Source organism: Artemia sp. Qi Xiang Cuo, chromosome 6 (genome assembly GCF_049724085.1).
Source record: "Artemia sp. Qi Xiang Cuo chromosome 6, ASM4972408v1, whole genome shotgun sequence".
In the NCBI taxonomy this organism is placed as follows: domain Eukaryota; kingdom Metazoa; phylum Arthropoda; class Branchiopoda; order Anostraca; family Artemiidae; genus Artemia; species Artemia sp. Qi Xiang Cuo.
This window is the reverse complement of record NC_142799.1, coordinates 53,159,519-53,186,680: the sequence shown is the minus strand read 5'-3', so window position 1 is coordinate 53,186,680 and position 27,162 is coordinate 53,159,519. Positions and strand designations below refer to the sequence as shown.

The 27,162-nt window shown below is 34.2% G+C and overlaps 1 protein-coding gene across 5 annotated transcripts in view; it reads left to right on the top strand.

Moving 5' to 3' along the window:
• The window catches only part of unc79 (UNC-79 domain-containing protein), a 230,690-nt gene that overhangs the window by 151,000 nt on the left and 52,528 nt on the right, over positions 1-27,162 (top strand). For all 5 annotated transcript variants that reach the window (XM_089090820.1, XM_089090822.1, XM_089090821.1 and 2 more), the window contains 7 exons: positions 5,329-5,444; positions 9,571-9,912; positions 11,972-12,178; positions 15,430-15,511; positions 21,341-21,583; positions 24,505-24,649; positions 26,603-26,688. In XM_089090820.1, the coding sequence (XP_088946946.1) occupies positions 5,329-5,444; positions 9,571-9,912; positions 11,972-12,178; positions 15,430-15,511; positions 21,341-21,583; positions 24,505-24,649; positions 26,603-26,688 (1,221 nt within the window). The remainder of the gene's footprint in view (positions 1-5,328; positions 5,445-9,570; positions 9,913-11,971; positions 12,179-15,429; positions 15,512-21,340; positions 21,584-24,504; positions 24,650-26,602; positions 26,689-27,162) is intronic.

Here is a 27,162-nt window from a genome sequence, read left to right as displayed (position 1 = left end):
TCTGTTAATTCCTGTGCACCCTTGTTGTGTTCATTCATTGCTTGATTAGTCGCTTTTGTTTGACTGGACAGTTTAGTCATTACTGTTGTTGAAACTTTTTTTTTTCATTTTATTGTGGGAATATTTTTTTATTGCCTCGTGTTAGCTGTCACACGTTTCATGGTCTAAATACTCGTAAAGCAGGGTTTAATGACTCCATTGGGTCTCTGCGTAAACTGCCTTGTTAGGCTAGTGCTACCAATTTGTGTGTGCGTTTTCGTTTGATAACGTTTAATCCATGTAGCTTCTCATGGTTCTCTGCACAAGCGACTCCCTACGTCAGATGATGAGCATGTTGTGGTGTTATTTGCCTCTATTTGTTTCTTCACTCTACTTTTGGCAACTATTATAGGAACCTAGGACAGTGGCTAGGTTATTTATCTATGATATTCTTTTGCATTTATTTTTGTTGTTTGTTTACTTTTTCTCTGTTTATCTATTATATTATAGGTTATTTATCTATGATATTTTTTTGCATTTTTTGTTGTTGTTTGTTTACTTTTTCTCTGTTTTTCTATTTATCTATTATATTTATCTATTATATTATAGGTTATTTATCTATGATATTTTTTTGCATTTATTTTTGTTGTTTGTTTACTTTTTCTCTGTTTATCTATTTATCTATTATATTATAGGTTATTTATCTATGATATTTTTTTGCATTTATTTTTGTTGTTTGTTTACTTTTTCTCTGTTTATCTATTTATCTATTACATTATATGTTATTCATCTATGATATTTTTTTGCATTTTTTTTGTTGTTTGTTTACTTTTTCTCTGTTTATCTATTTATCTATTATATTTATCTATTATATTATAGGTTATTTATCTATGATATTTTTTTGCATTTTTGTTGTTGTTTGTTTACTTTTTCTGTGTTTTTGAACTGCGGGATCTTTGATTTGGAATAAGATATTGAATGGAATTTAAAAGTAAAAACTGGAATTGGTTATTATTCTAGTTTTAAGTTATGATAAATTTAGTCAATGTTACAAATTTAACTAGAATTAAAAGTTAAAAGTTAACAAATTAACTTTTATTTCAGTTCTTAATTGCAGCCTAATTGTTATTTTACATAATAGTGGGCAGGGTTTTTTGCTTTTCCTTTGCTAACTATTTAAGAAATTTTTTGTCTATTTGCTGGATCAACTAAAAATTTGCAAAATAGAGGAAATAAAAATTCGCCATAAGAACAAATCATTTGAGAAAACTTTTAGGTAAAAAGCTGAAATTTGAACTACGCTACGAAATGAATCAGCCATGCAGACGCACACACAGGAATTTGATCCGTGAAGAAGAATGAAAAAAACCCGAAAAATAGACGAACTATGTGAAAAAACATCCGGGTTGCAGCGGTAGCTAGCAACCTAGTAAGAGACGATCACGTCCAATGTTAAGAAATATAAAAGCCCATAGCTCCTAAAAAAAGAGTCAGATCAAAACAAAAAGTACACCATTAGAACCTCCTTCTCCGAAACCCCTATATAGGAAACTTTCTGTCCCTTGGCTTGAACAGCAAGGGACATATATTGGCTTGAAAATCAAGAAAAGTGGCAGCTACTACAACATTCCGCCTAGACGGGATATTTTTTTTTCTTTTTTTTTCTTTTCCACAGATAGCTTGGCACTGGAACATCGTAGAGAGTTGTTCAATAGCTTATTTAAAAGAAAATTATTTGGGTTAAAAGTCTTTTGTAATTAAAAAAGATTGTTTGCATAGGATAATAAATTTTTAAACCAAAAACTACATTTTTTAAGACTTTTCATACTGTAGTCTCTCCAAGGGTATTTTATTTTTGTATAAAACCTAAAATTACGCATAAGCGTTAAGATATAAACAAACGCCCTTACAAAGATCAGTGGCCAGTAATATCACCTTGGACAACGTGGCCACGCTGCCTCCCACTGCTATATATGCAAAACCGGGTGACAGCAGTCGCTACTAACTTAGTATGGGACGAGGACGTTCAATGCGAATAAATATAAAAACCCAGGAGTCCTAAAATTAGTGTCAGATATAAACAAAAGTTTGATATTAGAACCACCTTCTTTGATATCGTACTAGATCAATAATGAATTTACATTATAAGACAATCATTAGAATATCAAGCCATTGCATACATTGGAATTAGTTAGTCACTTGATTGTTTAAGGTTCGTCTCTTACTATTTCAAAGAAGAAAAAGCCGTAGACTTTTTCCTGTTTGTAATCCGGGTTGCAGTGGTAGTTATATTTAAAGACGATCATTGGAATAACCAACCATTGCATACATTGGACTTAGTTAGCTACTTTATTGTTTGAGGTTCGTCTTTTACTATTTCAAAGAAGAAAAAGCCATAGGCTTTTTCCTGTTTGTAATCATATAGTATAGAACAAACCCCTTTTGCAACTGATGTCATTATCCGGGTTGCAGCGGTAGCTAGCAACCTAGTAAGAGACGATCACGTCCAATGTTAAGAAATATAAAAACCCATAGTTCCTAAAAAAGGAGTCAGATCAAAACAAAAAGTACACCATTAGAACCGCCTTGTCCGAAACCCCTGTATAGTAAACTTTCTATCCCTTGGCTTGAACAGCAAGGGAAATATATTGGCTTGAAAATCAAGAAAAGTGGCAGCTACTACAACATTCTGCCTAAACGGGATATTTTTTTTTTCTTTGTATCCAGAGATAGCTTGGCACAGGAACATTGTAGATAGTTGTTCAATAGCTCATTTTAAAGGAAATCTCTAGATCTAGTGCCTTTTGCACTTAATTTTTTTTTTATTAATTATTTTTTACGAAAAACTTAATTTTTTATATACAATATTGATCAATGACGTCATAGGCGCTGTATGTAGTTAGTATTACATAAAGGCTCGATCATCGAATTTAAGCTGAAACTAAGTAAAGGACAATTATGCCATAGGTTGTAACCAGATATGACGTAATAAGTTGAATGCAATATTTATGCACGTTTATCTTTCGACAAGATAATTTTATTTTAGTTCTCAGTTATTATGTAAACTGCAAAACTATTTATGGTGTCTGAGCAATAATTTTAATTTTTTAATTAAAACTAGAAAAATATCTGAAAATTTTAAAATTAGTTTCTCATTGACTTTGGGGGGTGTCCCCCTTCTTTCGAAAATCAGGGAAATTTTCTCATGTGCGTTGTTTTTGATGGGTCAATTAAACTTGATGAATTTTGTATACTTTAAGTAAGCATAAAAATTTGATTTTTTTTAATATGTTCATTGTTATCAAGACTGTTTCTTTCAGTTTCGCTTACTTATGAGATTTGTGGCTATTTCTTATCTTATGGGGGAAAATGTTTGGCTGCAATTAAAATAAATTTGTCACGGAAGAAATCGCTCAGTTCGTGTGCGAGGACGTTCCTGACAATATCTTATGGTTGTTGCTTTAAATTGCTCTTTCTCAAGTTTAAGAAAAATCTTAGCAAAAATAAAATATCAAAAATTATGGAAGACATTAACAATGTCTTCAAAAAATTATACAATAGATGCAAATTCATAGATTTTCCTTGAGACAGTAGGGATCGAACCTGAACACCTTCTGTCAAGCGGCGCAGTCGTATCCACTACGCTGCCCCAAGGTATTTGGAATTAGGATTTATTCAAAAATTGACTTGTAATGAATTTCAACTGCTGATTTCAGGTGAGATTACAAGTCATTGACAGCGGCATATTTTAAATCAAAATCATAAGTTTATAATCAGTTTTTTACCAAATTAAACACCGTTTTACCAAAGTTTTGATTAAATTAAAGACAATTAGGAAAATCCCCATAAACCTTTATTGTCACTGTAAGCCTTTATTGACTAGAGTCCTTTGATAAGGGGTTTTCTGGGAGCCGGTGTCCCCCCTCCCGGAAAATACCCCCGTGAAAAATATCTCATTCTTGTCGGTTAAACGGAACACACTCAAGAATTATGCTGTCTAAGATCTGACAAAACCGGTTTGCCTCTCTGGAATCGGTTATGATCTTACTTTGAATGAGAAGAACTACGACGTAGGTATATTTTATTTAAATATTTAATATTTAGGGGTGGTTAGGGGTTAGGTTAAGTTAGGTTAGGTATTTAATATAATACGTTCAGTTTTTGATAATTCTCTGTTGGTGTTTCCATAATTTTGTTTCTAAAGTATTACATTTTCATCATATTTGGTATATTTCATTAGAGTTAACCTAACTTCACTTCTTTGCTTTGGTCACTATAACACGCAAATACCAAAGAAAATGTTTTGGTTCATTACTGGACCCCTGGCGAAAATAAAATAAAAAATACCCAGAAATTATGGGAAATGTAGGATTTTTCGGGGGGGGGGGCAAAGGGTTTATATATTGGGTGGTATTTCGTGAGTTATGATTGAAATTATGTATCTGTTATTCATTTAACAATGTTTGAACTATACTTTATATTTTGTAACAAATATGAGCTCAACTGATATAATTATCTTAACGGTACTTTCCCATTATGTGGACACCTCTAAAGTCATGTTTGGTTAATGCTAATGAAATAAAACAAAGTAGGATGAAAATATAATAGTTTAGAAACAAATTTGGGCTATATATTTGCACATTAGGGGGGGGGGGTTAAAGCATCGCAGATATTAAATACGTAACCTAACCTAGGTACCTTTTCCCCCTAAACCTCAAAAAACAACAGTTTAAATATAGTTCCCAGAGTGTAGAAATAAAAGACACAGTATGGATTTTGACATTCCTGAGATGAATTTCAAATCTTCTAGTCTCTTGGGAATGGAGTACCCACTCACTTCCCTCGTTTATCTGCGGTTTACCTGGTTTTCATCTCAACAATGAAATTTGACTATGAAAATATATAGATTCTTGCTCTTGTCCAGTATTTTTTTTTAATTTTCATGATCAAATTAATCTGGTTGGGGATAAAAATGGTAATGGTTTGATGAGCGATTTTAAGGAAAATAAATATTTTAGATTAATAGGAGAAAATTAGTCTTGTTCGTTATTTGTTCTATATTTAATTAAAAGCTTTTAATCCCTTATTGCTTTTTATCATCGCCAATTTGATAACAGTACTATGACAGAATAAATACTTATTTTCGTTTGAGTGTTAATAATTCCCTGTGGTATTGGAGTGAAATGGATCTCTGCTTGGCAATACGAGACCCAGGATTTGATCTCAGCTGCAATAATCCACCACAGGGCCCGAAATTTGATTCCAGTCATGAGATTATGCAAATAACATCTCGATAATAATCCAAACAAGAATAATAATACTAATAATAGTTCTTTTTTTAAAATTTAGACCTCTGACGAGAAAATGGCTGTGAAAAATCAGAGTTTATTGCTTCGGCACCTAGCTCTAATGCTTGGGTACAGTCAAGTCGAAAAAACTTTCTGCATAACTTCAGCTAAATTAAGGTATGTTTTCTTTTTTTTTTATTAGATAAAAAAAAACAAGTTTTTTTAATTGAAAGTAAGGAACGACGTTGAAACTTAAAACGAACAGAAACTATTCCTTATATGAAAGGAGCTGTCCCCTCCCCAACGCATCACTCTTTACGCTAAAGTTTTTCATTGTTTAAAAAAATAGAGTTTTGAGAAAGTCAAACTTTAGCATAAAGAGCGAGGCGTTGAGGAGGGGACAGCCCCTTTCATATACAGAATAATTTTTTGTTCGTTTTAAGTTTTAACGTCGTTTCTTACTTTCAGTTAAAAAAAAATTGTTTTTATTATCTAATTTTTGAACGTTTTTGAATTAATGCAGGTTTTGATTTTAGCTCACCGTACATGAATAATTAAAACAAAAAATTTGAATATTAATTTTACTTTTATTTGGTTAAATGGCTTTCTCGAAACCTGTTTAATTTTATTTACGAACGTTTTTATTAGTAATAAATATACGTAACTTACAAATTAACTTACGTAACGAACCTCTATATTCTTATATTTTTAATACGTATATTAGAGAGTTCGCCCCCTAGTCAATACCTTGCTCTTTAAGCTAAAGTTCAAATTTTGTTCCAATTCTTTAAGAATGACCCCTTAATCACTAATGCCGTTAATTAGAATAAATAGCTCTTATGAAAGTACTAAATAATCTTTGGCTTAAAGAGCGAGGTATTGATTAGGGGATGAACCCAATCATATGCGTAATGTTTTCTGTCGTTTTAAGTTTTGATGGTGCTCCTTACTTTCAGTTAAAAAACTTGTTTTTTTATACATAATTTCTGCGATCTTTATTTAAATAATGCTGGGAAATTCGGCGCCCCCTTCAAAGCAATGTCCCTTCTCCCATGAAAACTTCCTTCATGGTAAGATCCTCCCACATACCCCCCGACCCACGCCCCCCCCACTACCAGAAAACGTCCCTAAATCCCCTCTGAAAACGTCTGTATACTTCCCAATAACCAATACTATATGTTAACATTGGGTAAAGTTCATAGCTTTCAGCCATCCCCCCGGGGACTTCGGGGATTAAGTCATCCTAAAAGACATAGTTATCATATTTTCGACCATGCTGAACAAAATGGCTATCTCAAAATTTTGATCGGGTGACTTTGGGGAAAAATGAGCGTGGGAGGGGGCCTAGTTGCCCTCCATTTTTTTGTCATTTAAAAAGGGCACTAGAACTTTTAATTTCTGTTCGAATGAGCCCTCCCACGTTATTCTAGGATCACTGGGTCGATACGATCACCCCTTGAAAAAAAAAAAAAAAAAAAAACAAAAAAACACACATCCGTGATCTTTCTTCTGGCAAAAAATGAAAAATTACACATTTTTGTAGATAGGAGCTTGAAACCGCCGCAGTAGAGTTCTCTGATACGTTGAATATGATGGTGTGATTTTCATTAAGGTTCTATAACTTTTAGGGGGTCTTTTCCCCTTTTTTCGAAAATCGGCCACATTTTCTCAGGTACTTAACTTTTGATAAGTAAAACAAAACTTGATGAAACTTATATATATGAAATCAGCATTAAAATCTAATTCTTTTTATGCATGTATTGGTATCAAAAATCTGTTTTCTACAGTTTCGGTTACCATTGAGCCGGGTCGCTCCTTACTTACAGTTTGTTACCACGAACTGTTTGATATTCTTGGCTTTACAGGTCAGTCTTCAGTACCAGTTTTTTTGTCCTCTTGACTCTGAAATCAGGAGTTCAGCGGAGTTGTCTTATCTCCGTTTGTGTAATTACAGCAGGACCAGTCGTTTTCCGCCTCATCTCAAATATGAAATTTAGATGTTGCATGAAAATTTATTAAACCGTAAGCTTCCGATACTCATGGAGATCTCCGTTCTGCGTTTCCAGATCCCTGTTAATATGGATTAATTTGAAGCACTTTGTCAATATGAAATCCAGAAACGCTATGGAATAACATGAACTTACATGGAGGTTAGCGGTGGTGGAACATGAAGGGTGTCGAAACACTGTCTTAGACTTAAATACTGAGAAGAATTGAATGTCATAGAAGAAAATATCAGTAAATCTTAGGAGGCTTTGAGGGTGCAGTGTGTCAGAATAGGTTTAATTATTAACGTTTAGAAGAATAAAACATTATAAAAATATTGACTGGGTTTGTAACTTTGTTTACCAAGATTACATTATTACTAAGAACGGTGGATAGACTGAAAGTACGAGTAGTACGTACTTACGAGTAGTACTCGTATGAAGTAGAATAGCCCACGCACATGGATTATTTTCGTCTTTAGAAAAAGTTAGGAGGGATAGAAAAATAATTCATAGACCTAAGACCAGCTACAGTAATTACAGATGTCAAGAATAGCTTAGAAATGTGAGTGTCTTGAAATGTTGAGAAAGATATGCCAGATGAATCTTTGAGAACGATTCGGGTCGATGTTACTTTCTAGAACCATAACGAAAGAAATGGTTTAGTGATTAGGTCACGTTTTGTGGATGAATGATAATCGGCTGCCAGTGATTGTACTCTGAATGCTGAGCTGAGGGCAACCGAACAATGGAGTGTCCTCGAAGGGGGTGGCTACACAAGGTAGAAACACAATTCAGAATAAATCAGAACTTCAGAAGGAGGAATCAGAAGAAATCAGAAGGAGGGAGTATATATTGAAGATTTGAGTAGGGTGAGATGGAGCAGGAGTTCACGCTATTGTATTGGCATCAGGAGGCTTGGCATTGTGATGTCTTGTTGGGTACTGTAGAACTATTACTAGTAGTATCAGACTGAAATATAGCATAACTATTATGTGTAGAGAAAATACAAAACTCTCGTTTTTACGTTGTCAGTACTCTTGGCGAATTAGTGCAAAATAGTGCATAAGTGCTAAGCTGCCAATAATCAGCTTTGGTACAAAATCCAATCACTTGCATAGGAAAGTAAGTCATTTTTTGCAACGCCAATAGGAGAGGACTTTGCTTATTCTCTTGCAAAACCTCATGCCTCTCAGACCTGAAAAGAAAAATTTTAAAGAAAGTAAAAAATGGCTGAGTAAGAGAATGTTAGATGTCTTTTGAGCTGAAAATGTGTTGTTTTTTTGTCACTCGAGAAGAAACGCTTGAGTGATTTGGTGACGAAAAATATTTTGGGGGGTTTTTTCCTGACACATTAATGAACCAAACATCAAAATAAGTAAATAGTTCAAGGATTTTGAAGGGGATAACAATAACCTATAAAACATTTTATATTGTTTTCTTAAGATTGGTGTATTTTATAGGGTTTGAAGGTCAGATTTGAATCTAGGATTAGACTTGAAATAAGAAAAATGTGGCAGTAGTGCCGAATATATCTGTTTACTCTTCACTACTACTAATTTAAAATGTGTTTTTTTCACAATTCCACACAGAGGGGATGGGGCTTACTTTTCAGAGTATTTTGAGCCCCCCTCCTCCTTACAGAAAACAAGTTGGAAAAATATGTTAAAATTGCTTAAAAAATAGATATTTGGGCGTAATAGGTACATTTTAGGAAGCTAGCATATTCCCTCTCACTCTGTCTAAAAGCTTAAATGATTTTCATCTTTGTCGCCTGGCAGTTAAGGCCTACTTAAAAACTGAATGCTTATTCGTTTGTTGTTTTTTCTTTTATATATTTAAATCAAAGAAATTATTTATATTTAAATCGTTGAAAATTTAAATTGATCCTCCTCCTCCAATTAAGATCATTCTTTTTTTTACAACCTAATAGACAACAGTATCAGTGGTATCAATAACAGCAGTTGATACAGTTACAGCAACAGAGACAGTACCCTCGAGCTTTCAGGAGCAAAATATGCCTGTAGCTGAAGGCTGAAGCATTTTTGTTAGTTCCAAGAAAAATAAAATTGTCTACATTTTTGCGTTATCATTGAAGATTTATCTTTGTCTTCGTATTGTTACGAAATAGCGGACGGTGTTATAATATTTGACTACTACAATGCACTGTTTTTCAGGATGTGTTTATTTAATTTTAAATAAAATGGACGAGTCTATTGCTGAATTAACTCAGTAAGCAACTGATTGTTTTTATCTGTAATTGAGTCAATACGTCTTTTATATTCTCATCCAAGAAGTATAACATAATCTAATTTCAGGTCATCCCCGATTTTCAATGCATTTATATCTCTCCTGCCAAAAGTAATGGATTGCAACATACCTCTTGGCAACACTCTCCTACAATTTGCCTTGTCTACATTAGTCTATTGTCCTGCACCACAAGGTGGTACAAAGGCCTGCAACTTCTCTCTGTGGTGGCTGGAGCCCCATGTCAGAAAATCTTGGCTTCACACACTTCTCGTCATACTTTATAAATACCGTTACAACCACTCTCCTGTGGCTTCACAAGTGCAGTTGACTATTCGGATTGTGCTGAACACCCTTCACTCCCATAACCATCGATGTCCCCCAGCATATCAAACTTTATCATTTATCAGCAAGTAAGTTTAAAAAACACGCTCCAAATTGGCAGGCTAGTAATTAAAACGGTTCTTAACTGGCACTAGTGAATGCTTGTGTTATTTTGAACTAAATCCCTCCATCTATTTCAACTCGATCATTATTCCTCGGAAAAAAAATTAAAAAAAGTGTCTTATAAAGAAAAAGATAGAAAGAAGAATCTTTTTTCCGAAATCAGAAACCGAAAAGTAATATTAAACCATAGAACAAATATTTTCGTCTCCAAGTAGATACCTTGCATTTAAAATTTCAGGTAAAATGAAGTTAGGGTTTTCTCAATATGCAAACTGACAAGTCGTTTCCAATTATGAGCTTTCTCAAGCCGTTTTGGACGATAGAAAGCAAAAATTATGTTGTTTTGATGGAAGAATATTCTTAGCAAGCCTTTCGTGTTAATATGTATATTTTTTCTTGTTTTGCTTTTATAATACAATTCACCTAGTTCTTTCAAACCTATGTAGAATCTTCCAGTTCTTTATTTTAACTTTTATATTGAATTATTTGTGGGTATTTACCGAATTATTTATTCATCTCCATGATTGGAAATAGAAAAAGTGCTTACATCAGTTTTCCGTTCTGCCGAAAATGTGACATTATCCAGCGTGTGAGATGAACGCGTAACGATATAGACTGGCCTTTAGCAAATAAGTTAACTAATTGGAATATGATAAGAATTTAAACAAGAACACTATTTGATTGTGAATTGAATGTTTGTTTAATGAACTTGTTTAATTAATAAATTTTGGAAATGAAGTGGTTTAACGAAATGAATAAATGGGTTGGAGTCTTTTCTGGAGAATTCAATTCTTACCACCCTGGTTTAAAGTCCCGTCTGATTATCGCACCAAATTGTGGAATGTTGTGTAACGGAGTTGCATTCTTTTGATAACTGAAATAGTGTAGTGAGGAATAGAAGACTACAATGTTGTTAATATTCTACTTTATATTATCTTGTTAGTTTGTTATTTTTTCTGATATGTCTATTAAAACGAAATAACGAGTTGACTAGCTCATCATGTTTGGTCGATTAGTTGAAAGCTGTTTTTTTTCTTCTTTTTTTTTTAGTAATGCTGTTTTTGGACTTGATATCTTTTAATTGTATTTTCCCCGGAGCTAATAACTCCATACTATACTGAGTCCATCGTAATTGTTTAAGGAATAAAAATGAGTTACGTCACACTTTCTATTGGAGCAGGCTTTTTAAGGATTTGGATAGGACAGAAAAACAGTGGAAAGATACATTGCTGGTATTTCAGTAATTTCACTTCATTATGGTATATTCTAGATTAACTTTTGTCAAATATTCGAGATCCCGTCTTCACTATCTTATATGAAGTAGAGATGTCTGTAGATGCCTCTAGTTGACCAAAAACCCACTATAAATGAATGAAGTTTTATAACTCATAGTAGGACAGTTTCAAACACAGTTTTGGAGATTTAGCAGGTTTTTTTCATTATTATATTTTTCAACAGTCAAGAGACCACACAGGAGGGTAAATTCTACCGGTATTCAAGATTAAAAATTTGTCTGCATTCTTTTTTTTACAGTTTTGTAATTTTACCATTTTGCATATTTCTTTTAATTCAGCAAAAGTTTCTACAAATTTTTACCATGGTTATAATTTTATCAAGCCAAGCAATTGATAAACAAGTATATTGTATCATATACGCCTCTTTTTCAAGTGCATAAAATGAAATTAGTGCCAGCGCCGTGTTTCTTTAGTATATTTCTTCTCATGTTTTATGAAGGTATGGCCAGTTTGGTGACGATGCTGGGTGACAAATGTTACCATTAGCAAGCTCAATCAGACAGCTTATCATGCCACTGGGTAAAGCTTTATTTTTTCTGTTTTAAAATTCCAGTCCATTTCCAGAAATTTGACCTTGTGACTGGTGTGTTGTAATATAACTACAATTATTGCAATATTTGATGACCCTTAAAAAAAATCTTTTCTTCTTTTTGTTTTAGCAATTCCTGAAAATAAGTGATTGAAGTCGGTATTCTGAATATTTTTGTGGAATAGAATCGATGTTTTTTAGGCAGCAGCACAAGCACAAAGATTTTAGTCGGAATTCCCTGTCATCTGAAGTGACTGTTGTTGATTCTGAAAGCTGCAGAACTCCAAGGCTGATACTGGCAACTGCTGCCCTTACTGCTCATTCCTGCGATGTTGGCCGATTTAATGAAATGAACAGCAATAGAAGAGATAGTAGTAGTTCAGGATCGGGTTTTAGGAGACCAATTAGGTAACAGCTAAGGACACTTTTTGAAGCGTCAATTTTCATTGTATTTTAGAAGAGTTCAACACATTTTAGGATATGGAATTATTAATATATATATATATATATATATATATATATATATATATATATATATATATATATATATATATATATATATATATATATATATATATATATATATATATATATCAGATAATTTAATTGAGACTATGTATTTTTTAAACTCCAAATTTGGCTTTCTTTTCAAATTCTTAATGGCAATGCATGGTAAGTAAAGGAATATTCCCAAAGTCCGTGGCATCCTCCTTGAAAAGTAGTTCCTTATTATATGTCTTTTCCCTTGAAACTTTCAAAATTACGATCTGAAAATAAATACTTGTCATTTTAGACATGCCCCCCCCCCCCCTCTATCCCCGGTTAAAATTCAACATCTGACGATTCTTGTTGAAGCAGTGTTGTGCAAAAGTTAAACTTTAGCTTAAAAAATGAGGGGTTGTGGATGGTGGTGAGAAGTGGGGACTGAGGACGACATCAGTCCCGCCAATATCTAAAATAACCCTGAACATGATATGAAAAAGGGACAGAAAAAAACAAACAAAGTATAATTTTTCCCAGATAATTTAAAAGCAACTTTGGAGCTTAGAATGAACACAGATTATCCTGAATGTGAGTTGCTGCCACCCTTCTAAAGTCCTTGTTATACGGTAGTGTTTAGTATGTTGTGTATATTAATCAAATTTTATTGCTATTGATTTAAAAGCAAAATTGAATTGAATTGATGCAAGATCAAGGGAAGTCTAATTTTATCCGAGACTATCTATCCAAGTATATGATAATGAACTCGACTGAACTGCATAACAGAGATTCCTAGAAAAGAAATTTTTGGCCTTCGCTTGAGGTGAAAAACTTCAAACACTCCAGTTTATAGTAAAGAGAGCAATTTGAAATATAGCAATTTTGCAATTTCAAAGGTAACAATTCAAATTTAGCGATTTACTAGAAATATATTAAACCTGATGGAAATTCCAGTCTGCGGTAGCATGAGTGACGCCCGAAAATTGGCATGGGGAGGGAGCTACCAGGAGCTGTGTTTTAAAAGGGTTTAAATTGGATTATTTATCATTTTCCTCTTTTGTGGTTTTTATGTCATCTTTCTTTCCAGGGGTGGGGCGATTTCTTGACATGAACGGAAATCAATGGAAATTAGAAATTTTGACAAACTGAAAGTGTTGCTTTCGCAACACAATAATAAAAATTTTCTAACTTTCTTAATAAAACGCCTTTTCTTACTTCTTATAATTCATTAGGCAATATCTTAACTAAAGCTTTCTGTTATAAAATTAGACCTCTTTTTCCGTATTGTTTTTTGTTTCTAAAAATGATTTAGCGGTTGACTTGCCTTCCCCTGGAGCTCTTCCTGGTTCATTGTTTTTTAAAGTCAAACAAAAAGGAATGAAGTGGCCTTTACAGTAGCTGTATTATTGCAACAATTTTTTTGAATAGCGACCCTTTAGGTTTTAAAATCTTTTGTTGAAACTGTCCAGACTTATTCAGGCCGAACAAATGGGTCATATAACTTTTCCGTAAAAATGTCTTACTAGTTATTATTCTTTCATCACTAGGGTAAGTAGAAAGAGTCTTTGAATTTGTATTTTGGACATAACTATAAAAGATGTCTTTTAGTTCCCTAATGAAGAAGTGATAAAGAAAATAACAAAAAACTAAAAAAAACATGAAATTTGGGGGGGGGGTCTCCAACTTTTCTTTGGTAATTCCTGTGAAGTGCTAAATATTTTTAAAGAAATTTTAAGTCTAGTTAAATATATTTAAAATATATATAAAATATATATAAATATTAAATATATATTAAATATATTAATATATATTATATATATTATATTATATTATATTATATATATTATATTATATATATTAAATATATATAAAATTTTAAGTCTCTGGAATATTGTCAAATTAAAAGTTGGAAGTGACTAAAACATAAGTATTTGAATGTGTTGTCTAGGCTTATTTTTTATACATCTAAATTCTTGTAACTTTTGACTTGAATATATTTGAGTAAGTATTGTTTGATAAGTGTTAGACTAAATATGCTCCTTTTTGCATGTGGAATCTAAATACATACACTTTGTAGGGGAGTTGTCATTTCAACGTTCGAAGGCCTTGTTGCCTCCCTTTTATTTTGCTGTCGTTGAAACTTGGCAAGTGGAAACTGGTTATTCTCTGTGATCAGAAAAAGAAGGGACATCCTTTCAGTTTTTGTCGAAGTATAAAATGAGTAATTTTTTTTATAGAGGGAAGTCTAAGCACTCGAGTGACGGTTGGACAATCACATACCCTTCAAGTAATAAATAGTTTTTAAACTTTGCAAAATTCTAAACCAAATTTGCTCTTTTGAGCATTACTTTTGAAGTTAAAGTAATTCAAATGAGTGTCAGCCCTTTTTTTAATCGCAATTATGGAAATAATATCTAAAACCTAAAAATACCTAAGCTTGATTTTGACTTCTATGTTTAAAAAAAAGATTTGTGTATAGATTCGAGTAAAGATTTAGTTCGATTATTTTGCAATAGCAGAAAATTAGATTTAATGTTTGACTATGACTCTGTTCTCAAATGAACATTATATTCTGAATTAATTATCTTTTATTTTTATCGGAAATTTTTCAAATGGTAAATTTGCACACCCTATGATAATAAATTATGATGTAAAAGAATAAAAAAATGCTCCGTTTTGGAAATCAGGCCCCCACAACAACCTTAAAAATATCCTAAAAATTCGAAGTGTCTACGGTTCATATTTGTAGGCCTGTGTTGTTTATTATTTTGAAATACAATTATTATCTACGTTCAGAATCAAAAGGTTTCAGCACCAACAATATGAAATTTGTTCATTTTTGTTTCTGTTTACTGTAATTGTTACTGTTTTTACCGTATGCGGGAGAAGGTGAGTCTTAGCTCCAGCCCTCTCCCACACAGAAAGGTCTAGATTGCAACCGTGTAATCGATTTGTTTTCTATTTTTCAAATAGTTAGATAAGGTCGTATCCAGGGGGGTAGGAGGTTTGAACCTCCCTCCCCTGCAAAGTTTTGTCCTACTCGTAAAAACGTTACAAAACTCCATATAAACAATTCCTTAATGTGTTGTTTAATTATTCTTTTTTTTTTTTATACCAAATTACTGATCTCATTACTAACGATCGGAGAAAAGTATTGTAATATTTTTTTCATTATACAGCGAAACTCTCGAAGAATTGGACCTAGAGGTGGTTCCTGAAAATGTGAAGTGTCCCACTCAAGCAGTTGCTATTTCTTCTGAAGTAAGTTCCTTCCTTATTTTTAAAGGTTTATAACTGCAAAATCTCCTTAATTGGTAAATCTTAGTATATATTATAGTTGAGCGAGACAAGTCTGAAAATTGCTGACAACTGTTTCCACAATGGAGTTTTATACTATCATTTCAATAAATTCTGGAATTTTTATGTGCTTGCTAAAGCTCTAAATGAGGGATAAATATTATCTTGAATTTTTTTCCCGTTCTACCTGGAAAAATTTTAGTTTGTTCATGATGGACTTGAAGATGGTCATGAAATATTTAAAGGATAATGCTATTATTTTTTTGTATTCTTTTAAGTCTTCGGTTCATCTTGTAATAATTTTTACCATCGTGTTCAATATCAAAGGTTCATACTTCATTCTAGTGATTTTAGATTTTAACTATGCTTTATCACGAGACCACTTCCACATCTATTTATCAGAGGCAACGCTATAGCGTTACCTATAGTAAAGGCCATACGGCTCCAATGTTTTATTGTTATTATTTTTTTTCTTCTAGAGGCACTTCATATGGAAGGGGTCGTTGTAGAAACTTCAAAGGGGGCTCATTCGATTGGAAATCGAGAGTTCTAGTGCCCTTTTTAATAGTCGAAAGTGATTGGAGTGTAACTAGCCCCCCCCCCCTCCCGCACCCATCATTCCCCCAAACACATCCAATCAAAATTTGAGATAGCCAATTTGTTGAGTGTAGTTGATTTCCAGATAGAAAATATGTTTTTGAAGAGGACACTCCCCCACAACCCTCGGGGCAAGGGTTTTAAGTTGCGCCCTGGGGGCATATAAGGTTTTTATAGAAGGTGTTGTCGTAGAAACTTCAAAAAAAGACTCATTCGATTCGAAATTCAAAGGGCTAGTGCCCTTTTTAATAGTAGAAAGTGATTGGAGGGCAACTAACCCCCCACATTTTCTCCAAGCACATCCAATCAAAATCTTTAGATAGCCATTTTATTCAGCGTAGTTTTAAGTTCTTGAAATTAGGTCTTTAATGATGATAACTCCCCCACAGCCCTCAGGGCAAGGGTTATAAGTTATGCACTGGGGGCATATAAGGTTTTGTATATACAGTGTTGTCGTAGAAACTTCAGAAAGGGCTCATTCGATTGGAAACTTAAATGGCTACTTCCCTTTTTAATAGTCGAAAGTGATTCTAAGGCAACTGACACCTTTTCCACGCCAATCATTTCCCCAAACACATCCAATCAAAATTTGATATAGCCGTTTTGTTCAACGTAGCTGAAAGTTCTGGAAATTATATGTTTGAGCTGGACAATCCCCCAACGGTCTTCAGGGCAAGGGTTATAAGTTATGCCCTTGAGGTATATATCGTTATTATGGAAAGGATGTTCGCAAAAGATTCAAAAAGGGTTCGTCTGACTGGTAATTGAAAGTTATGGTTCACTTTTTAAGGCTCAAAAGGTATTGGAGGGTAACCAGCTTCCCCCCCCCCCCAAATCCTTTTTTCCCATTTGCATCCAATAAAAATTTTAAGATAGCCATTTTGTTAAAAATAAATTAAAGATCATATAACAAAAATTCCGGTGTCAACACAACCCTCCAGGACCTGGGGGCAGGCGTTGTAATCTCCTGGGGGCATATATGGGTGTTATGGAAGGGATGCTCGTATTAACTTCAAAGAGGGCTCATTTGATTGGAAATTGAAAGTTCTAGTTCACTTTTTAAGATTCAAAAGAGATTGTAGGGCACCAAGCCTCCCCCCCTTTACGCCCTTTTTTCCTCAAACCCATCCGATAAGAACTTTGAGATAGTTTTTTTTTAAATATTTCTAAGACCATATAACAAAAACTCAGGGGTCGACACAGCCCCCCCAGGGCCTGAGGGCACGTGTTGTAAGTTATTCCCTGGGAGAATATATGGTTCTTATTGAAGGGATGCTCGTAAAAACTTCCGAGATGGCTCATTTGATTGGAAATTGAAAGTTCCAGTTCAGTTTTTTAGAGTCAAAAGAGATTGGAGGGCAACTAGCCCCTTCCCCCCGGCACACACCTTTTTCCCCAAATGCATCCAATAAAATTTTGAGATAGCCATTAAGTTAAAAATTGCTCAAAAGTTAAATAACAAAACTCAGGTGTCGTCACAACCCCCCAGGGCCCGGGGGCAGGCGTTGTAAGTTAGGCCCTGGGGCATATATTGTTCGTATGAAAGGGATGCTCGTATAAACTTCATAGAGGGCTCATTTGATTGGAAATTGAAAGTTCTAGTTAACTTTTTAAGAGTCAAGAGAGTTAAACTAGCCCCCCCCGCTCTTTTTTCCCCAAACCCTTCCGCTGCAAATTTTGAGACAGCCAGTTTTTTGGAAATTATTCAAAAATTAGATAAAAAAAACTTCCCCCAGAGCCCGAGGGATAGGCGTTGTAAGTGATGTTCTGGGGGTATATATGGTTCTTATGAAAGGGATGCTCGTATAAACTTCGGAGGAAGCTCATTTGATTGGAAATTGAAAGCTCTAGCTAAATCTTTAAGAGTCAAAAGATATCCGAGGGCAACTAGCCCCCCCCACACACCCTTTTATCTCCAAGCCCATCCGATAAAATTTTTATAATAGTCATTCCATTAAAAATAGTTCAAGGGTCAGATAAGAAAAAAACCTGTGACGACGCAACCCCCCAGGGCCAGGAGGCAGGCGTTGTGAATAATACTCTATTGGAATATATAGTTCATACGGAAGGGATGCTGGCAAAAACTTCGAGTACGGTCCATTTGATATAAAATTGAAAGCTTTCAGTAACTTTTTTAGAGTCAATAAAGATCGGAGGACAACAAGCCCCCCCTCCTCCACGCTTTAAATGCATCAGATAAAAATTTAGAGATAGACATTTTGTTATAAATAGTTAAATTCCGATTACAAAAACTCCAGTGTCAATACAGACCCCCAGGGCCCGGGGGTAGGCGTTGTAAGTTATGCCCTGGGGGCATATATGGTTGTTATGGAAGGGATGCTCGTATAAACGTCCTAGAGGGCTCATTCGATTGGAAATTGAAAGTTGTAATTAACTTTTTAAGAGTCAAAACTGATTGGAGGGCATCTAGCCTCTCCCTACACTCCATTTATTTTTTTCCTAGAGACACTTCATATGGAAGCGGTCGTCGTATAAACCTCAAAAGGGGCTCATTTGATTGGAAATCGAGAGTTCTAGTGTCCTTTTTAAGAGTCAAAAGTGATCAGAGGGCAACTGGCCTCCCCCCCCCCCAAGCCCTTTTTCCCAAATACATATGATAAAAAATTTGAGGTAGCTATTTTGTTAAAAATAGTTCAAAGATCATCTAACAAAAACTCCTTTACGCATGGTCATTTCGTTAAAAATAGTTCAAAGGTCAGATAAGAAAAAATCCTGTGTCGACACAACCCCCCCCCTCAGGGCCCGGGGCAGGCGTTTTAAGTATTCCTCTGGGGGTAGATATGGTTCTTATGGAAGGTGTGCTCGTATAAACTTTGGAGGGCTCATGAGATTGGAGATTGAAAGTTTTCGTTCATTTTTTAAGAGTCAAAAGAGATCGGAGGGCAACTGGCCCCCCTCTCCACGCCCTATTTTCCTGAAACCCATCCGATAAGAACTTTGAGAGAGCCAATTTGTTAAAATAGTTCAAAGGTCAGATACATAAAATTGCGGTCTCGACACGTCCCCCCAGCGCCCGGGGGCAGGCATTGTAAGCTATGTCCTGGGGTCGTAGGCGGTCCTCAGGAAAGGGATGCTCATATAAACTTCAGAGAGGGTTCATTTGAATGGAAATTAAAAGTTATAGTTCATTTTCTCAGAGTGAAAAAAAATCGGAGGGCAACTAGCCCCTCCCGCCCTCCATGCGTTTGGGTGTATCAGATGGATAAACCCATCCCATAAAACTTTGAGGTGACTATTTTGTTAAAAATAGTTCAACCATCAGATATTATCACTCCAGGGTCAACACAACCCCCCAGGACCCAGGGACAAGCGTTGTAAGTTAAACTCTGGGGATATATATGGCTTTTATAGAAGGGATACTCGTATAAACTTCAGAGAGGGGTCATTTGATTGAAATTAGAAAGTTCTAGTTCACTTTGAAAGAGTCAAAAGAGACCGAAGCTTAATCTAGTCCCCCCCCCCATGCCCTTTTTCCCCAAACCCATCCGATAAAAATTTTGAGATAGCAAGTTTGTTAAAAATAGTTCAAACATCAGATAATAAAAACTCCGAGGTTGACACAAACCCATTTTTTCACTTTTATATTGTTACTTTGATACCAGTTTTGATACTTTGATGAATTTTTGATCATTTTTTTTTTAAAGTTTGATTTTGAAATAAGGAATTTTTAAAAACTTGAATTTGTTTGCAATCAAAAATGAACCAAAATTAATTTTAAAAAACTTTCCGAAAAATTAGTTTTTCAAAGAAAAGTAAAGCCCATTTTAAACTTAAGCTCAGCAGATGCAAATATCTGTTAAAATTCAAACTCAAAACGACCAGAAATTACTATTAAAGTATAAATGAAACCCAAAACGAACAGAAATTAAATAAGCAATCATAGCAAAGTCATACAACAAGTAATAATATAAATCAATAACTAGATTTTTAAGCGAGTAATGCTTAGATTGAATATGAAAATCAAGCTCAAGACAAAAAAAAATATTTTCCTATTGAATTATAAATGAAAATTAAAACGAACAGAAATTAAATAAACAATCAATGCAAACAAACATACAATAGATATTAATGTAAATTAATAAATAAATCTTAAAACGAGTGAAACTTAAATTGAATATGCAAATCAAGCTTGAAACGAACAAAAATCACCACAAACAAGAGTTTGGGTATGACCTCCTTCTCTCACTGTAAAAGTCTAAAACCTACATGCGTCATTGGCGCTTTACTGAAAATCAAGTTTATGACAACTATTTTCTTTTGTACTTAATATTGAAAATAAACATTAAAATTATAGTAATATTTATAAAATTTTATAGTAACATATACATTTTATAGTAATTATAGTAACATATACAATTACTATAATATAAAATTACTGCCAATAAAATTATTGTCACTAATAAAATTAGTGACAATTATTGCCACTATTTACCACATAAATTCAACAGGCTGTCTATATTATCAAAAAATTTTTTTTTTGTTTTAGAGAAATAGATCTTGAAACCCATTTCTATAGTCCTTCCTCAGAGAAATAGATATCTTTACATAATATTGAACACAGACAGGATTCATCGATACTGAAAAAAGCTGTATTACATGAAAGCACTATAAATTTATATTGAAATCTTCGGATTTCATGGTGAGGGAAATTGGTCACTCTCCCTTGCCATGAGGCTGATTGGTTGATGAAAGCAGTTAATTTGACCATTTTACTTCTTTTGGTATGGGTTTGTTTTATTGTCTTGAACCATCTTACGCTCATTAATTTTGTGAATTTTGGCACCCCGGTCTCCTGTTTTCTTTCATTATTTGGAGCTGGTTTGAAATGTGGCACCCCAGTCTCCTGTTTTCTTTCATTATTTGGAGCTGGTACGTATTTCAAGAAATTCTTCTGTTCCTTCGAATATTAAACTTTTTCCTTTTTATTTTTCAACTTCCTATCGGTTTTATACAATATGTACGTTTGCTGTTTTGACGAAGGAAAAAAAAAAGAAAAAAGAATTCATGCGATCATGGCTAATTTAGGTCCTCTTTTATTTTCTTTTTCTTTTTGGCTTCTTCTGGGTTGCCACTATCAATGTTCCTCTAGGTTTATTATACAATTTACACTTTCAAATGCAGGACAGAAGATATATTGACGTTTTTCTGTATAATAATATTTTTATCTTCGTATAGGTTTTCCCAGAAAAACTGATTAAAGCTCCTACAATGGCAGTGCATGAAGAGATCCCCGTTGTGGCCCAAGTCCAGCAAGCAATAACTGTACAGTTTCAGTCAAAGCCAGTAAAAGCGGAACAAATTCGTGCTGTTTCGTCGGCACAATCACAGGTTCAAGTTGGGTTTGCAGAAATGGCTCGAATTGATGAAAGACCCAAGAGACTCCCTCTCGTTTCTACTATTGACTTGCATTCAGCCAAGGTTTGTAATAGAAAACAAATTAATATTCTAAACATTACCAATTAGGAATATCTCTGCTTTATTCTGGTTATCCTTAGATTACCAATTTTGCATTGGAATTCCCATCCCCCCTCCCACCCCTCAAAAAAAGTAAATAAATATAACTGTGCATTTAATCGCTTTTTCGCTTTTGCTATTGTGTGGTGCTTCACAATATTGTAGCTTGTTTTATTAATCTAGTTTTTATTTGTAGGCTAAGAAAATCGGAAAAACATACTGATTCATTTTTGGTCAAAATAAGGTGTGTAAAATGTCCCCAGTGACCGCTGCAACACTTTATTTTGGGTGACACCTGCATTATGTCGATATGTTCACTCTCGATATTTTAATGAGTTCGATATTTTGAAGTTGGTTCTCCCTATAATTAAAGTTTTCTTTGGGTCGACTTAAAAAAAAGAAGAGAATATGGTTAACGAGCATTTTGAAGGTTCATCTGTTGAAAATTTTGAGTAATATAGAATAAAGCGACTAAACATCACCAAATATTCTATAAGGAAAGTTAAAAGTAATCACGAATAATTACATAAGGGACTAGTGAGGTTACCCCTCCCCCCCCCCATATAAAATCTGCTAGTTACTTGTTGGTATTCAAGATTAGTACCTTTCAACTTTTCTTTGGCCAGATTGTCGCTTCCACGTTTTACTGATTCATTTACTATCCTTGGAAAAAAATACTGTAGATAGAAGACACTTAGAAATTTCATGGCAACATCGCATACCTATTTGTAAGAGCCTTTGCTATAAGCGTTCCTCCACTTAAAAGTGTTTTCTTTTTAATTTTTTTTTTATAGAACTGCTGGCTCAATGTTCTAGGTCATGATAGATTAAATTTAAAGTCATGTTAGATTTAAAGTCATGATAGATTTATGAAAGGTGTTGGGTTTTACCAGAAAGTCACTTTTTAACAATATTTAAAGAGAAAATCTTACTAACACTGTGAATTGATTCAGCTGTTTCTTAACAGAAAGATTGCTCTTCTATAATGTTTAAAAAACATGACTATATGAGAGATAGATATAAGTCTTTATTTTTACTATACATTCGTAATTGAATGGCTAAGTTTATGTTTTAATACAAAACATGTTTTTATAAAAAGAAATAAGAAAAAAGAGCGACCCTGATTATTTCAATTAGTGACACTCAATAAACAACTTATTTCTATAAAGCATAGACACAAAAATAAACAGACCTACGATGATGTAAAAAAGGGCATAAAAGAACTCCAGTAGCGATTTGTTCGAGGAAGTTTTAGGCTCTGTCTCTCAAGGCTGCTTGTTTGTGCTTCTGGGACAAAATGTCACGGTGATCAGGGTTAGACAAGGGTATTTCCTTAACCCTTAGGATAATGTCGCCGAACTGAATTTCTAGACTTCGGAGTCCGATGGTTGTGAGGGTATCGTGGTAGAAAATATCTTACTAAACTGAGATAAGACGTTCTGCTATCCAAGAAGCACGAGTAATATCTACCAATCTACTTTTAATATATTATTTTAAATAGAAAACTTCCGCTTCTCCACGTAATGTTTAAGCGAATTGATTCTTTGATTGCCATTCTAAGCAGGGACTTACGTAAGGGGGGAGGGTTTACTTGCCTCGCCTTCTCAAAATTCAAATTTCTCTAAATTTCTGGCCGCTTCGCATTCAAATTATTAAATAAAATTTGTTTTGTATTATTCCCCCCCTCCCTGCAGAAAATTCCCGCGTTCTGGCTTATAAGCCAAAAGTTGAATTATTACAAATTTTAGATTTTTCTGTGTACATACTTAGAGACATAGGTCCACACAATCAAGGCATTTTGAAGGTTTAAGGAATCAGGAAATATTCAAACCTAAGTAGCCACATTCTCATTCATTCGAACATATCTTATTCCAAAGTTCCTGAGAATAAGCAGATCTTATATCAGTATATGGGGGACTCTAGCTCTATAATCCTGCTCTCCATGTGTAGTTGTACTTATCGACAATTTTAAATCTTAAAAATAAGCTTCAATAAATTTATTAAATAGTTATTTTTTTTTACAAAAAGGTGTATGTTTTTCCTGAAATGACTGAGAGGTTGGTTAATAACATGGATAAAATTCATTTTATGTCATTTTTTATGGCTGCTTTGAATAGGAGTAGTAATCGCAAAAGCCAGAATCATGCAACGATTGAAAATTATCAAAATATGATTTGAAGGCCAAAATAGTTCCTTCTCCACAACCTTCTGTCTATCTTCCCGCCAACAAACTCTTTTATGAACGACCTTTTAAAAGAGTACTGCCCAAAGAGAAAAATGTTCGTCAGTTATGAAAGAAAGCTAGAAACGGCTGAAAGAAAACTGGAAACGGCTTAGCTACCTTTGTTTGCTTTGTTTCTTCTATACATTTTTATAGGCCTATATGATAAGCAACCGGTCCTTCTTGCTGTATTGTTATTTTCTTTGTAAAGGTAAGCAGATTAGCTATGCTGCATATTATTGAATACAACTATATAAATCTATGAAATAAGCGAGTGTCTGTGAAGACTAAGAAAATGTTCACTATAGGTAGGAAGACTAGAGACGTCGTAATTACCTCTGTAAATTACCACTAATCTATCAATTACCATTAATCTATCAGCACGTAAGTTAGAGTAAAACCCCTGATGGAAAGCGATAAGAGATGAAGAAGTTGGATATGAATGAGTCCTCCTGCCGGTCAAACAAGAGGTGGTGTAAGGCTTGAAAGCCTACTTTTTACAGAATAGCCCTACCGAAATAAAATTGCCCAAAAATGTCCCAACATTCTAGGCCGCGATCTTTTTTTTTATCAACTAGTTAATACATATAACGTTTTTTGTAAATTTAATTGGTAAGGTTATTTTCAACTATTCTACTGTTCATAAACCTTTTTCTCTGTCTAGGCATCCATAGTGTCAGCTAAAGAAATTCCTGAAGTTGAGAGTTCCTCAGTCCGAGTTCATAAGGGACATACAGTTCAAAATCTCTGTTCAAAAAAAACTACTAGTCCAGCTGCTGTTCAAGAGATGGCAAAGCTGATGATCAAAGGTAGTGTACATCTGTGTTCCGTTTTGCCCCTGGTAAGATCAGGACCACTAGCGGATTATTTTGAAAATGTGACCGAATTTCTTCATTCATGCCAATAATTGCAAAATTTGTTGAATACAACATTGGGAGCATACGATTTAGCGTAATAAAATTTCATGAAAAGAATGTAGTGATCTATATATCAAAGAAGATGAATGGACTAGTGACCAGAGTAGAGTGGGCTAGTGACTAGAGCGGGCTATTTTGACATAGTTAGCTGATCTAACCATTTACATCAAATGTTTTAGCACTCTGTATAGCGGTTTAGCTCAATAAATTTTTATATTTAGCCGGATTGGTCAGCGCCAGCTCGTTAAATGCTACCACTTTGTATGCCAATGCAATATAGTCAAGTTGGCAATCTTACTAGTTTGATTCGTGCAAGCTTATTGCAACGCAGTTTCGTTATTGGCTCAGGGTTGAGTGACCCTGAGGTCGCTCAGGGCTGTTCACGACCATAAGTAGGTCTATGTCGTTTTTGGTTTATACTTATTAATTGTTACACTATCTCTGCTATTGTATTAAAGATTCATGTTGTTCCTAAACTAAGCTGTCAATATAAATGACCCTCAGACATGAAGTTTATAAAAGTTGAATTGTCATAACCCCTTAATAAGTTATAGGCTGCTGAGAGGCCACATTCTATAAAACTGAAGAGGTAGAGTTCACCTTCCCCAGAAGCATTATGATACCTAGGCTCCCTCAAATAAAGTCCATTTAAGGCTGACCTTAATGCAAAAAAAAACGAGGATTAATATCATACAAGTGACAAAAACAATTTTGGTAATCGAAACCTTAAATACTTTTTAAGGGTCGATTTCTGTTGCCTTTTGAGGCAGTTCCTTATGTATCAAATAAGATTTTGTAATAAGGTGTAGGCTTCTTAGTAGGAAGAGATATTGCTGTGCTTGAAGGCTATTGAAAGACATAATCTCTAAAGCCGTGGAGCTAGAGTCTACCTTCTCCGAAAGTCATTCATCTTCCGATCCTTCCTTCAATAAAATCTGTGTATGGATGGGCTTAATACATAAAACAAGGATCAAGATCATAAAAACAACAGAAACTATTTTGATTGTCGAAAGCCAAAAATATTTTGAAAGCCAATTTTGAAAGCTCCTAATGCTTTCTGATTCAGTTCCTTATGGACCAAATACTTTTTATAGATGCCATAGACGTGTAAATTTATAATAAATTACAGACAATGTGTGTTTTGAGAAGCTCTATGCGCGTATTATTCCATGGCATCACTTAAGATTTCTTGAGGTGTTTGAAGCAGGCAAAACCAGTTATTCAGGTCTACCTTTTTGTAACTCACTTTGGGTTTTTCTATATTGTCTGGTAATAAATCTACGATAAAGACCTGCATGCTTCCTCTTATGAATAAACAAATTGAGAAATGCTTATGGATCCCCTCTACCTAGTTAAGTTATCTAATACGGGTTTCCTCCCCTTAGTAGCATAATATTTGTAGGCATAGATATATAATGCGTCGGAGGTAGTAGGCTTAGATTTTCTGTGCAGGATTTCAACGTTTTTTGATAAAAGAGTATCGCCAAGTGTGGAAAAACATGTTGTGACCAAGATGGGCCCAGTATTGCACAACGCCTCCATTAAAAGGGGGGTTCATAGACTTCTTGCTCTCTAGTTCTAAGTTGACCTAAACGCTTCGTGTAGACTAGAGAAGATGTTGTAGATTGTGGATGGTGTGGGATGCCTGATGAAGATGTTGTAGATTGCCCGATGTAGATTGATTCCTGACCCCCCCCCTCTGTTTGTAAAAATAGTTTTTTTTAGTAAAACTATTATAAAGGTAAAATTGTCCTGTTGAGACTCAAATTTTAATAAACACTCAAATATAGGCTTAGAAATTACAAATTAGTTAAGATTGTTTGATTTCATTGTACTTTATTGTAGGTCCATTAATTGGAACAGCCACTGTTGCATCACAAGCCCCGTCTATGGCGTCTCTGAATTCAACTAAGGTTGGGGAAGCTATTGAGGTAAAGAAAACTATTTGAGGTAAAGAAAGAAAATATTTTTTATTTTTAGCTGCTGCAGGTTTTCACTTAAAACATCGTGGGTCTTGGTGCCTCCAAAGACTCAATGACTCAAGGTTCCTTCAACTGCGATCCTTACGATTTTTCATGGGTGAAAACAAAAACGGCATTATCACGAGTTTCTTGAGTCGGGGTAATTTCTTCAGGGGTCTCATTAATACCATCATTCCAGATGGAATTTTTAGAACTTTCCTATTTTAGAATTCATTTCTGAAATTTACTTGGTCTATCTCCTTTTTGTGGTTTCAATATTGGTGTGTATAAAGTCTCAAGATTTTAGGTAAAGATTCAACTGTTTTTCCAGCGCACAAAAAAAACAACACATATGCTCCTTTTATTTAATTTTTTAGTACCTTTGCTGGATAAACAGCTAAACTAGTCCAGCATGAAGCTTTAAAGCTCACATATATTATTTGA